The sequence below is a fragment of the Tursiops truncatus genome, chromosome 6 (genome assembly GCF_011762595.2).
Source record: "Tursiops truncatus isolate mTurTru1 chromosome 6, mTurTru1.mat.Y, whole genome shotgun sequence".
NCBI classification, from domain to species: Eukaryota; Metazoa; Chordata; class Mammalia; order Artiodactyla; family Delphinidae; genus Tursiops; species Tursiops truncatus.
The window spans coordinates 49,318,839-49,334,102 of NC_047039.1; the positions used below are offsets into that span (position 1 = coordinate 49,318,839).

The window sequence follows — 15,264 nt, forward strand, 5'->3', positions numbered from 1 at the left end:
TTATAACACTGTTTAAAAATCATAATTAAGAAGTGATGTCACCAAAATATAGGATGGGAGATCCAGCCTCTATCCCCCCACAAATATCAACAATTAGACAGATATCCACAAACAAAAATAGCTCTGGAAGAGCTCAGGAGTCCACTTAAGAAATTTCAGCAACAAACAGTGGAGGAAAAAACCTGAGAATAACTCCACACAAAGAAAAAGAAGGACAGTTTCGTTTTGCCTGCATCATCGCATACCCCAGGGTGGCACTGCTCAGTGACAAGGGGGAACTGCCCAGTTCAAAAGAGTTCCCTCACTGAGAAAGGGAGAATGAGGTGAGGAACCAACTTCCCCAGTTTTTCATATCACTGCATGAAGGACCCATTTCAGTTTCACACCACCCAGAGACTGACAAAGCTAAGACAAATAAAGACAGGTTGGAGCAAGGAAGAATGCCTGGGGCTCCCAATATCAGCTATGCAGCAAGAGCAGCTGTGGTTTACAGCTCTGTGCAGGATCCCAACAGCTTTCGCCACTGAAGAAACCAAAGCCCAGGACAGCTGCCATGAACCCTCTGCAGATTTCACCACTGTGATTTCCCCCCACCGGTTCACCTTCACGGATGCCACCTGACTGACTCCCTCCCTGTCCCCAACTGGACCCTCCAATCTGCACTGGAAGTCAGCTTGGCCTTTGCAGCTGCAGAAGTGCAAGATGCCAGCCTAGACCCCTGCAGCTGATCCACTGCCGTGCATGCATTTGGGGCTAACCCCTTCAGCTGTGGACCAGTTCGCCACTGGTCTGACTCCTGTCACTGGCCTCCAATGACATGCAAGTGCCTGTGGTGAGGCCCTGTAGCCATAGAACTACATGTTGACAGCTAAGGCCCCCACAGCTGTTTGTGGGCCCAGATCTGGTTCTGTCTCCTCTCACTGGCCTGCACCGCTGGGCTCACCTGCAGCTAGCCCCTCCACCTGAGCACCTGCATGCCAACACCCAACTCCTGTCACTGGCCTCTTCTGCCATGTGGAACCCTACATTAAGCAAAAAAAAAAAAAAAAAAAAAAAACTCGAAAAAATAATCTAACTTTACACCTCAAGGAACTACAAAAAGAACAAACTAAACTCAAAGGTAGTAGAAGGGAGGAAATAACAAAGAGAAGAGTGGAAATAAATTGAGACATAAAAGACAATACAAAAGATTAGTGAAACTAAGAGCTAGTTTTTTAAAGAGATAAACAAAATGGATAAACTTTTATCTAGATTTACCAAGAAAAAGAAGAGAGGACTCAATAAAATTAGAAATGAAAGAGAAGATATTACATCTGATACTACAGAAATACAAAGGATCATAAGAGGATAGTATGAACTATTATATGTCAACAAATTGGACAACCTAGAAGAAATGGATAAATTCCTAAAACATACAACCTACCAAGACTGAATCATGAAGTAACAGAAAATCTCAACAGATTAATAATGAGTAAGAAGACTGAATCAGCAATCAAACACCTTCCAAAAAAGAAAAGCCTATGACTTGATGGCTTCACTGGTGAATTCTACCAAATAAAGAAAAATTAAAGTCAATCCTTCTCAAACTCTTCCAAAAAATGTAAAAGGAGAGAACACTTTCAAACTCATTTTATGAGGTGAGCATTAACCTGATACCAAAGCCGGATAAGGACACTACAAGAAAAGAAAACTATAGGCCAATGCCCCTGATGAATATAGATGCAAAACCTCTGAACAAAATACTAGCAAACTGAATTCAACAACACATTAAAAGGATCATACACCATGGTGAAGTGGGATTTATTCCTGGAATGCAAGAATGAGTCAACATACACAAATCAATAAATGTGATACACTACATTAAAAGAATGAAGGATAAAAATCATATGATCATCTCAATAAATGCAGAAAGGCCATTGGACAAAATTTAACATCCTTTCATGATAAAACTCTCTACAAACTGGGTATAGAAGGAACATACTGGAACATAACAAAGGCCATATAATACAAGCCCAAGCTATCCTCACACTCAACAGTGAAAGGCTGAAACCTTTCCCTCTAAGATCAGGAACAAGAGAAAAGTGCCCACTCTCACCACTCCTATTCAACACAGTACTGGAAGTCCTAGCTAGAGCAATTAGGCAGTAAAAAGAAATAGAAGGCATCCAAATCAGAAAGAAAGAAATAAAATTGTCTCTGTTCGCTCATGACATGATCTTTTATAAAGAAAGTCCTAAGGACTCCATCAAAAAGCTGTTAGAATTAATCAACAAATTCAGTAAAGTTGCAGGATACAAAATCAACAGACAAAAATTAATTAGTTGTGTTTCTATACACTAAGAATTAAACATGTAAAAAAGAAATAAAACAATCCCACTTATAGTGGCACCCAACACAATAAAATTTTAGGAATAAATTTAACCAAGGAAGTGAAAGATCTATACACCAAAAACTACAAGACACTGATGAAAGAAACTAAAGAAGACACAAATAAATGGAATGATATCCTGATTAAAAGAGTGAATATTGTTCAAATGTCCATTCTACCCAAAGCCACCTAGAGATTCACTGCAACCTCTATCAAAGTTCCAACGGCATTTTTCACAGAAATAAGAAAAAAAACCCAAATTTGTATGAAACTACAAAAGACTGAATAGCCAAAGCAATCTTGAGAAAGAACAAAGCTGGAGGTATCACATTTCCTGACTTCAAACTATATACAACTCATATAACTTAATAACAAAAACCCAAATAATCCAATTTAAAAATGGACAAAGGACCTCAACAGACATTTTTCCAAAGAACACATACAAATGGCCAACAAGTTAACGAAAAGGTGCTCAACCTCACTAATCATCAGAGAAACGCAAATCAAAACCACAAGATATCACCTCACACCTGTTGGAATGGCTATTATCAAATAGACAAGAGACAACAAATGCTAACGAGGATGTGGAGAAAAGGGAACCATTATGTACCATTGGTGGGAATGTAAATTGGTACAACCACTATGGAAAACAGTATAGAGGTCCCTCAAAAAAATTAAAAATAGAACTACCAGCAATCCCACTTCTGAGTACATATCCAAAGGAAATGAAACAGGATCTCAAAGAGACATGCATTCCCATGGTCAGTGCAGCATTAGTTGCACTAGTCAAGACATGGAAGCAACTTAAGTGTCCATCAATGGATTAATGGATAAGGAAAACGTGGCGTGTGTGTGTATCTGTGGATACACACACACACACACACACACACACACACACAGGAATATTACTCAGCCATGAAAAAGAAGGAAATCCTGCCATCTGTGACAACATGGATGGACCCTGAGAGTATTATACTAAGAGAAATAAGTCAGACAGAAAAAGATAGGGGCTGAGGGGTGGGGGAAATGGGATGTTGGTCAAATGGTACAAACTTCCAGTTATAAGAACAAGTTCCAGGGATCTAAAGTACAGCATAGTAACTATAGTTAACAATACTGTGTTGTATACTTGGAATTTCCTATGAGAGTAGATTTTAAATGTCCTCACCATAACAATAACAATAAAACGGTAATTATGTGAGGTTAAAGATGTGTTAACTACCCTTATTGTAGTAAACATTTCATAATATATACATGTATCAAGTCACCATATTGTATAGCTTAATCTTATACATTGTTATATGTCATATCTCAATAAAGTTGGAAAAAATAGAAAAAAATCATAATAGAGTAGATCAGTACCAAAGCATTAACAATTGTACCTATTAAAAATAAAATTATAATGCTCTACAAATGTTCTCACTAAAGAAGCAAGAAATTTACATGCCAAAATCATCATACTAAATCTTACTAAGCAAGTACATATTGATAATTAAATGATTTAAGCTTCCGGCTGAATGTTGTTCTTTGGCTTGTATTTATTTATCAGCTAACAAAAGCTATCAAGAAGATGGAATTGAGCATATGACTCTCACATACAAGCACATTAACAAGCCTATATCAGGGTTCAATCAAACTGAGCAAATACTTCTAGAAATTTCCCTTGTGTGTTTTATTCAGTTATTAGGAGAGTTTAAAGCCTGAGCTCTGCCACATATACCCAGCCCAGATGCTCAAAGCACTTGATTTTACTCCAGGGCAAAATTCCATATTCAAGACTAGATCTAGAACAGATGGCCACTCCTCTTCTATAATCTGGTTGTGCCCTATGCATAAATGAAAAGAGTAAAGGGAACACCGATTCCATAACATGGTCAAAACAAACATTATTACTATTAATACTACTAATAATATTTATTAAATACTTTTGTGTACTTGATACCCTAATAAGCTCTGCACAGAATGAGTCCTGGTGATCATAATGTTCCATGTAGGAACTATGCACATTCTTTAACTATGCTTGTTAAGCAATGTGCATAGCTCTTGCCTTCACAGAGGTTTCAATCTGAGCAGTGATTATGTGTCCTGTACCATTCTTAAAGCAGATGTAAAATCAATTCTTCAAGAATTTAGTGAGCCCTATTATGTGCCAGTACTTTGGGTAAATGAATGACAATACCCTAACTTCAAGTTGACTATAATAATCTACTTGAAACAAAAAGAAAAATATGACAGTTTGCAGTTATGTGTTAATTTATATGGTATATACAATAATTATTCAGGAGATAAATGATAGGCATACTACTAGCTGACACTCAGATAACACTGAGCATATTGGGCAATGTTTGAGCTTTATCTCTGTTAACTTATTTAAATCCTCACTTTAGGTATGTCCCATCTTTACACTAATTCTATAGATGGGGAAACTGAGACACAGAGGATTAAGTCACTTGCCTGAGATAACAGAACCAGAAACTGGCAGAGTAGGGCCCTTTCCCCTTAACCACAGAGTTAAAGAAATGATTCAGGAAAGAGGAAGGCCCTGAGCTAAATCGGAAGGGTTTAGAGCGAAGAGCAAAGAGAGAAGGATATGTGAAGGAAGAAGGAAAACTTGAGGAAAGGCAAGACTGAACACAATCTGGGTGAAATTTGGAGAGTAGTGGGGAAAAAAATTAGATTCTAAACAGAATAGGGTCAAATTATGGAAGGTCTTAAATTTTTAAAAAGGTGAAAGCTGAGCTGTAATGCAGTAGTGTTTAGGACGTCACTGATGGTATGTCACTGAAGATGGCAGCTCCTGAGCATTTCTGCCCAGTCCTAGGGTGGGCTATACGTGTGAGGAAGAGAAGGATGACAGTAATCTCCTTCTTCAGACCCAAATATCCAGTCTTTGCCAATGTTTCTGGTTTGGGCATTAGTTTGCTTGTGGCCCTTTATTAGCGAAATGGATTAAGCAGTAGAAGTGGTACCATTATCAAATACATATTGACCCTAAAACAAAGTTAAGTAAAACAAATGTCAAATTACCATTAGAAGTTATGAGTGGTAAAAGGTGCTATTAAATACCAAACTGATAAATATTTTGTTATATAGATTCAATCCATAAAAGCAATGTTGGGCTTTAAAAAAAAAACATTGTTTTCAAAACAGTACTAATGCATAATATCACCTAGTTGTTATATGCAGATTATTGGGTCTCACCCCAACCAAGATTTTGATTCAATAATGCCCGGAATTATGAATTTTATTTAAATGTAATAGAATCTGTTGATTCTAATGCAAGCAATCTAAATACCAAACTGAAACAACATGGAAAATTTCTGAAAGAGTACTAAAAATGTTTTATCTATATCTGCTATCATTCTCTACTATAGGACCTTTAATATGTTACTCAAATTAAAAAGTCATGAAACCATGGCAATCCTGAATTTATCTACTAGGACATCTATACTCTATATCATTGTTGGTGAAATACATGAAGGATTAGTATGTTACTCTCGAACAACTAGAGATGAGACATTCACTATATCATTAAATACTATTCATATCCTTGGACATGAATAGTAAGAAGTTTGTTTTTTAAAAGATAATTTTTGCCAAACTACTCTATGTGAAGAAGTACACCCATTACATTATCATAAAGGTCATGAAACTTCAACAAGTCTATAATAATCAGATATCTAATCATAAAATTCATTTTTCTATTTTAAAAACTTCTGGTTATCAATTCTTTTTTAAACAGGACATGTTCAAGGAATACTTTAGGAAAAACCATAATTAGCATTTGAGTAAATCTTATAAATGTGCATTTCATATTTTATATATTGGCTAACAGTACAAAAAATACAACTCTAAGCTGAATATAAAACATGGAAAACAAAGGTTTATGAAGCTAAAAGTCATAATAAAAATAGCTCTATATCATGAGCAAAATAACGACAATATTCAATGAGAGTGCTTATCATAAGTTAAACAGTGAGACTATTCAACAAGCATTTGGAAGGAATGACATTTTAAATCTGGAAAAGGAAATATGATTAAATTAATAAATTTAAATTAATACTCTGCAATCATTTAGAGTCCTCTGAGGCAAGCATTATTGGTCTGACTTTATACCATTTGAAACCTTCATTGAAAGAGATAAAATGTTTTATTCCATTCATTTTGTAGATATTTTTTAAATGAGAAAACTCCCAAGGTATCTATGATTTCCAAAGAAACGAAGTAAGGGATTTGTTCTAAATGGGGTACTATTAACACTGGCATAAAATGTTGTAAGCTGTTATTTTTAGAGGAATAAAAAAAATGGTACTACACATAAGATCCAGTTATTTGCCATCTTATATTCAAGTTATAAGTCCAGGAATGTTAATTCTTATAAATAAGATCAATACCTAAGGGGGTAAATGCTTTTAGAACACTAACATATTTATATATATAATAATTATATATGCAGCAAGTCTAGTTGAGTAGTTCAAATAATAGTAGGGTTATTTGAGAAAGAAGACAGTAAGTGTTGATGTTATTTTATTCCATAGAAGGACATTTAAACTTTAATTTTATAATCCATCAATTAAAAATATTTATATATTTAAATAAGTTTCTACTGTTATGATAGGCAAGTTTTTAATAATATATGCCAGCCAAAGGAACAAGTAGCGGGAAGAACTCAATCTCATCGAAGATTGGTTTAGAAAAAAAGAGAACATTGCAACTTCAGGAGATAAAAGGGGGAAAGTAAAGATTTACCCTCCCACAGTAGTCCAATTATCTTAATTCTTATTTTTAAAGGCCAAAAGGGCTTTTATTAAAATTTCATATTCCTAAGAGAAATTCAGTTTGATTAGTTAGTGATCATTATTGCATGCCATCTCTTTGCAAGTCACTATGGTACATGCTGTGGAGGTAGAGATTAATAAAACGTGGTTCTTGACTTTAAGGAACTCATCATAATTTATATAATGGAAACAGATCCGTTTGCTGACTATAATACGAGGCAGAATAAAAGGCACTAAACAGGGGTGCAAACAACTCACAGTGGGATTGAAATGAGTGGAGCAATCACCAGGTTCCCCCCCTCAGTGCCTCATATCTCTGAAACTAGAACTGCTCCTCCTGAGTTTTTCCAGAATAGTTAAGGGAGGAATACTGGCTGACCATGTGGGGCAGAAGTACAGGCCAGAGGTCTAAAAATTCCTTATAAAGACTTTCAAACAAAACACCCATTTTAGCCTGGTATTCTCCTCTCCCCCACCACCCTTGGCTTTGGTGGTTCCTTGTGCAGCCAAGGCCAGAACCGTTCTGGGAGTCTTCAGTGGTCAGATAATTTCCAGATGGTACACCCTTTGTAGACACTTCAGCTTGTCTTCCTTTTGTCCTGCTAGATCATTTACCATTCCTCTATCCATTCCATGTCTGATAGGTCATGGGCTGGGGTGCAATGTCTCTTAAGTTCAATTATCATGGAGCAAGTTTCTGGTTGTTCTTGCTTGGATGATTTTTAAAAGGAGAGTGGAATGAAAATGACTCAATTCTTTTGTCTTAAAATCTGTCTTGGGACTTCCCTGGTGGCGCAGTGGTTAAGAATCTGCCTGCCAATGCAAGGGACATGGGTTCGCGCCCTGGTCCAGGAAGATCCCACATGCCACGGAGCAACTAAGCCTGTGCGCCACAACTACTGAGCCTGCTCTCTAGAGCCCGCAAGCCACAACTACTGAGCCTGAGTGCCACAACTACTGAGCCCGCATGCCGTAATTACTGAAGCCCTAGCATCTGGAGACCATGCTCCGCAACAAGAGAAGACACCACAATGAGAAGCCTGCACACGCAATGAAGAGTAGCCCCCGCTCACTGCAACTAGAGAAAGCCCACGTACAGCAACGAAGACCCAACACAGCCAAAAATAAAAATAATCAAAAAAACAAAAAAAAAACCCACCCGTCTTGATTATGTGATTACCACAATTTCATAACTAAACTGACATTAAGGAAAGAATATAATAATAGAGTGGACATTTTTAAAATCAAGCTATAAAAACAAATCTGTTATAGAGAAAATTTGAACAGTGTGGCAAGTAGGGGAAGATGCTTTGTGGTTTAGGAAAGCAGAAAGGAACTTAAACGTACTTCCCAAATCATCTGAAGTAGGCCACTGCCCACTCTGCCTGAAGTAAAGTACAAGTTAGTAAAGCAGAAAGAATTCAAACCTTCACAAATATGGTGAACTCTTCCACTTTCTCATTGGCTAGCAGCAATTTCTTCTGTGCACCTTCTAGGGCCTGCTCACTTTGCATTGCTAATCCTTGAAGATGCTTAGATGCTGCTGTTTCAATTTCTGCCATAGCAGATTCAGTCTCATTTATTTTTGATATGAGGAAAGTAAGCTTGAGATCCTGCAAATGACCAGTAATCATAGAATAAAAAAATATTTCTTAAACAGATTTGGATGTTAGTTAGAGATGTCATATAAGGAAAGGGTTTCATTACTCTCTCTGTATCTTGTATTCATTTTTATTTGAGTAGAATTGATGGTTGTTTTTGTTTATTTTCAATGAATATCCTGCACACACATTATCATATATTTATCATCAAAATGAGTTTATGCTTTTTAAAAATTATAAATCACTAAAAACATGGAAGCCATTTTAGACCGAAAGATTTCATATGTCAAATGGAAGTATTTAATTAGCTTATAAGTTTAGGTGGACCTAAAAATTTATATCCACTTATATAAATGCCAGTTAACAATAGTTTTCATTTATTAGAAATTATCAAGATAAGTAAATCTGTCTCTCTAATACAGCATTACCTTTAATAGTAAACAAATTCTTAGTGTTTTATGTAGAGATATAAATGTTCTTTGCAGTTATCTGAAACATTTAAATAGCTCATAGTAGTTTTGGGGAGAAAAAAAGGACAACTTTAAAAATGAAAAAGACATTGTTACAGTCCACCTCCAGGCTAAAATGTCATAAAACCATACCTTTTTTTCTAACTCCTCTTTAGTTCTCTGATACATCTGTTCATACTGTGACTTCTCTTTTACAGCGACACTAAGTCTTTGCTTTAGTGAATCGATTGATACCTTCTTGTTGGAACACTCTTCAGTTAATGTCTTCACCTACAATAAAAGCATGAAGGTAATTATTATTAGTAAAGGCATTCTAGTTCCATACTGTGTTTGTTTCAAATGGAAACCAAATGAATACATGAATAAGTCTAGTTTATTTTCTCATAAATGATATCAAATTCAAGTATAAGATCTGTAGAACTCATACTGTGAATGAGACTAACAATCCTGAAATCAATAGCAAAACCCCAAAATTGCACAAAAAAGCATGAATATTGGTATGTGTAGCCTTCTATCTAATAATATACAATTAATTTTAACTATATTTCTTTTAATTACTAACCTAAACTTCCTTAAGTAGGAGATGGTTGTTTTTTTGTTTTTTTTTTTTCCGGTACGCGGGCCTCTCACTGTTGTGGCCTCTCCCGTTGCGGAGCACAGGCTCCGGAAGCACAGGCTCAGTGGCCATGGCTCACGGGCCCAGCCGCTCCGCGGCATGTGGGATCTTCCCAGACCGGGACACGAACCCGCGTCCCCTGCATCGGCAGGCGGACTCCCAACCACTGCGCCACCAGGGAAGCTCAGATGGTTGGTTTTGATTCTTAAATAAGCCAAGTCATGGATAATTTTCATTTGTATTCTCCAGTAAAAGTATAACATGTACTTTTTAGGATAAAATTAAATAATACAACATATTTATTATACATTTCAAAGAATAGCCAAAGAAAATAGTTTTTCTTTTTCACTTTAAAGCTATTAAAGATAAATGATTACTTACACAAACATTGTAAGACTACCTTAAATGATTATTGAAGTTAAAAAAAATGAGCAAAATTTTAAGAATAGCATTGAAGAAACCTCTACGAAGTAATTATAATTCATGTGGGTCTGTGGAGGAGAAAGAGAAAAGAAAATCTGTATGCATGTGTCTTGCTCATGTAAAATTTTCTCTCTTAAATCCATCTGAGCATTACTTACATTTTTATCTCCAACAAGGAAAGTAAGGGAAACGCTCTCTCTGGAGTGGATGACATTTAGTGAATGCCAAAGCGCAAGCTGTTTTATGATTTGTTTTATGATTTGTGTAAATAGCAGCTTTAAAAATTTTTAAGCAAAAAAATATCTCTTAGTCAGCAAATCATTGATTTCTAGTTTGGGATCAGATATTATACAACTATTTTAAATATGACTCTTTTCCTAAGTACACTGAATTAAATGTATATAAGGAAAAAGTACACTTTAAAAAAAACCGTGGTGAGTACACTTTTTAAAGAACTGATAGTCATTGACTATAATATTTTTCATTTAAAATATATGCTTAATTCTATCATTATAAATAATAGCTTTAAATAAAATAAAATCTGAATAAAATGGAATTATGTGTCCCAGAAATATTAAAGATTAAAAAAATTAAACTTGATTATCTTCTCATGGTATGTTTACAAATATAAAAAGAATGAATGACTATATTATGTGTGACTGTTTGGAGTCTTGAATTTTAAAACAAATAATGTACCTTCAGAGCAAATGATGTAATTAGGTAACAATACACATACATTTTATGAATATTTGCTATACCTTTTATTAAGATTGAATATTTGAGTTAAAGTTAATACAAGGGGAAGTGATTTTTTCAGTGTCAGTGAACATAAAAATTGATACCTTTTTTTCAAGATTTTCTAGCATTCCATTAATACTCTCATTACTTTCCAAATTTACTTTCTGTCGAAATTTCAAGTCCTCTATCAAATGTCTTTTCATGGTTATATCTCTCTCCATTCGAGACATCCTTGAAAGGGAAAAAAAGACACTTTATCAAGAGTGATAGAAAATACTTCAACAGTGATGATATCTTACATATTATCCAATGTTATACCTACTGTTAATTTTTAAATGCTATCTGATATTAGTGAAGCTGCAAGTTAATAAAATAATTGCATGGCATAAAGTATTGCTTTATTAATAATTTGAGTAAAATATTAAAATCTATAATCCAGTTGTGACTTGGTAATTACAGTATTATATATATATATATACATTAAAAAAGAACTGAGACAAATTAATAAAATTTATGAAAACTTAAAATTATTATATTTATGTTCCATTTTTGCATTCTAAGAAAAATACAAAGCAATATTTAGAGATTATCAAAAATCACAACACCGATAAGCAAGAATTCTATACTCTAATAAACAAACATAAAATTTGATAATATTATACATTTATTATACATTTCAAAGAATAGCCGAAGAAAATAGTTTTTCTTTTTCACTTTAAAGCTATGTAAATTTAATATCATATGAGACTGAACTGACATATCAGTTCTAATTTAATATCATATGAGATTGAACTGACATATCAGTTTAGCTTAAATTGATAACGCTAAGTATAAAATGATAGATGCAGTAACAACTACTACAATTACTACTATAAAAAGAACAACAGCTAACATTTATTGAGTGTTTACTATGTGCCAGTCACTGTTATAAGTGCTTTACATAAGTAAAGCACTTATAAGTACTAACTCATTTAATTCTAAGAACTTTATGAGTTAATTCTATTAAATTGAGTCCCAGAGCTAGCAGGTAAAGAAGCCAGGATTCAAAGAATGTTTCTCTAAAGTTCTCACTGGTAAACAGTAAGCAAGACTAACTCAGTCCATAAATAAGCTTCAAGATAGTCTTTTAAAAAAATTAACCAATCTTTTTGCCTAATAGTTTTATCTGTTAAGATTTTAAGTGATCTTCACTTATAACGTGGTATACATGTATGTACATGAGGTACATGTATCTCAAATTATGAATGATTAGAATTCTTTCTAAACATGTTACAACTTCTAAGCTCTAGTATATCTATAAAAGATATAGAAAGGAAATAATTTTGATTCTGTGAGATAGAACATTTTAAACTCCTTTTTAGTATAAATACACAAAGTATTATAATATTTCATAACCCTCCAGTTATTTTAAACACAAACAAAACTTTCACTTTTTTTCAACCTTCGCTTTATAAGCTTAGGCATTAAATCCAATATAAAGATCAGCCTATACATATATTTTTAGTCAAATAATTACTACATTCTAAAGTTTTCTGTTCATAGTCTTTCAGCCATTAGTTGATATTTATTCAGAATTAAATATGTTTAAGATGGAAAATCTAACTTTAAACATTCTTACTCTAATTAAAAAATAGTAACTATCTTGCCATAAACCATGATATATGTAATATTCTTTAAACTTTCATCTTGTGTAGGCTTAAAAACGAACTAAGAAAGGCAAACAAGTTGGTATTGTTTCTTGGTGTGCAATGTTTAATAGAGTCAGCCGCCACTAGGTGGCACCAAATACAATGGATAAAAATATAAAGCACATACTTTTCATGCATTTCCTTTATGTGTTCTTCTTTTGCTAGGAGTTCAGATTTCAGAGACTTCAAGTTTGATGATTGTTTAGTGAGTTCATTAGTTGCATTCTAGATTAAAAATACACATAAATTCAAATATGTCTTTCAATCTTGTTCTAAAGCAGCATAAGTATAAATGCCATTTTCATGAAGATAATAAAATTGCAAAAATTATGGTTATAATTAAAATGAACATCTAAACATTTTAATATGCTTCATTTTGTATGTTCTAACAGAAATAACATGGCACACTAAAATTTTTATATAACATGCCAAAATCATAGAGGAACACACTCACATAATAACTGCAAAGAGTATATACCCAAAATACATTTACGGGAAATATGGATTTTGTAAAATGTAAATGTGTATGTGATTAATTATTTTTATGGTTTAGTAAGATCACTTAAAACTAATTCTGGATTTACTAATAACCTGTAACAGACTAAATATAGTCACAAAGCTTTGCTGCACCTCCCAGCAAGAGGTGTAATCCGTCTCCCAACCCTTTGAATCTGGCCTGGCCTGCGATTTGCTTTGACCAAAAGTATGTGGCATATGACACTGTGCAAATATCAGATCTAGGCCCTAAATCCTTCTAGCTTGCATCTTTGCCCTCTTGGAATGCTGCTCTGGGATCACCTTCCAACAAATATAGAGGAAAGGCCATTTGGGAGAGTACTGAGGTACCCCAGATGACAGCCAGCAGACCAACTGCCAGCCTTTGAGTGAGGCTCTCTTGGAACTTCCAGCTCAGGTAAATCCTTGGTTTAGAAGAATGCAGTCATATGAGGGGACCCAGCAGACAGCAGCAAAAGACCTACCTAGTGAACCCACTGGATCATAAGAAATAATAAATTGCTGCTGTTTTAAGCTGCTACATTTTAGGATAATGTTAGATAGTAAAAGATAACTGATAAACTTATGAATACTGAATATTTCCTTACTTGAACTTATAAACAATATTAATTATTAAAGTATTTATACATAATTATTAGTTTTTCAAAGCAGAACACCTTTGTGGTATTTGTTGTCTGCGTGGCCCAGGAGCCAGAGTGTTAGGGACACCTAACTTTCAATTTTGACTCAAGTTCCAAGAAAACATGTACTCTGAGATATTATTTAGTGATTTGATATTTTGGTTTTTCTACCTGTAAGACAGCATTGACATACATTAATTCATTTGTTAAATTTAAAAAGTATTAAATAATTTAAATAGAATAAAATATAACTTTAAAAGTATTTGTAGTAGTTATTTCGCTAATTTTTCTAATAACTATAGTTAATTGTTTCTATGAGAACTATTTCCAGGTTTGACTAACTTATTCTAAAAAATATAAATCTGAAAAGATGAAACCATTAACCACACAATGTAAATGTGAGTCAAATTCATCAGACAGACTTTAAATATCTCATTGGTATGGCATATGTAAATTTTAAATTTCCATTAAATATTATATTAATTTTCTTAAAAACCCAAGGCTACCTCAACTTGGCAACTGTATTGAATGCTAAAAGTTTTGATTAAATTTTGTGTTACACAATCTAAATTTCCATCATATTTTACATGTTTACAGTGACATATGGTGTCTTATTTCTAGCACTGCCAGAGTAAGATGTTCCACACTAGTAAATTTACCAAAAAATTGAAGCTTTTGCTTTAATCATTAAACTTAAATTCTTTCCGGGATGATTGTTCATTCATTTAGAAATGACAATCCACAATTACATTAAGCAATAGTGATACTTTAATATAATGATATATTATAAATATTATCACTATATTAATTATGCTATATTACTGTATCTAATTTATTATCACTGTATCATTATATAATGATGCCTTTATGATATAAATGGCTACTCAGCCCTACTCTGAATGGTCCCAGGCTGCTGGTTTTCTAATTTTGTATTTTTACCTTAGCATTTTTTTTCTGTCAATCTGTTGATCATAGTTTCTTGATTCTCTCAATATTCCTGCCTAAAAACAAGCATCCTGGCCCTTAATATACATACTTCTAATTTGCTGCTTTTGAGGTGTTTTCTGCTGAAAAGTTAAACAAATAAACTCATTACAGCTGTATTTTAAAAAAAAGACAAAAGGCAGTAAATGAACTCTGACAATATCTTCAACAGAATAAATTAAGTGGATTTTAAGATAGCTGTTTGATTCTTTTATGTTTTTAGACTTAAGCCTGTTATTTTAGGTGGCTGAAAAATGCTGTAATTTTGACTTCTGGATAATTGAGGGATTACAGAATTATAATAAATAAAACAATGCCAGCTTGATAAATACTTTTGCCAGACCCTCTAAGTCTCACAGTTATTTTGTTTAATCCTCAAAAATCCTTTTGAAGAGGGTAGAAAGGTATTCCTGCTCTAGACCTCTGGAGAAGCTAAGTAATTTCTTCAGTCAGGTCCCACAC

At 33.8% G+C, this 15,264-nt stretch overlaps 1 protein-coding gene across 10 annotated transcripts in view; it reads right to left on the reverse strand.

Moving 5' to 3' along the window:
- The window catches only part of CNTLN (centlein), a 330,872-nt gene that overhangs the window by 37,082 nt on the left and 278,526 nt on the right, over positions 1–15,264 (reverse strand). For all 10 annotated transcript variants that reach the window (XM_019934875.3, XM_033858062.2, XM_019934873.3 and 7 more), the window contains 4 exons: positions 12,810–12,907; positions 11,099–11,225; positions 9,350–9,487; positions 8,574–8,759 (listed from right to left, as the gene is read on the reverse strand). In XM_019934875.3, the coding sequence (XP_019790434.1) occupies positions 8,574–8,759; positions 9,350–9,487; positions 11,099–11,225; positions 12,810–12,907 (549 nt within the window). The remainder of the gene's footprint in view (positions 1–8,573; positions 8,760–9,349; positions 9,488–11,098; positions 11,226–12,809; positions 12,908–15,264) is intronic.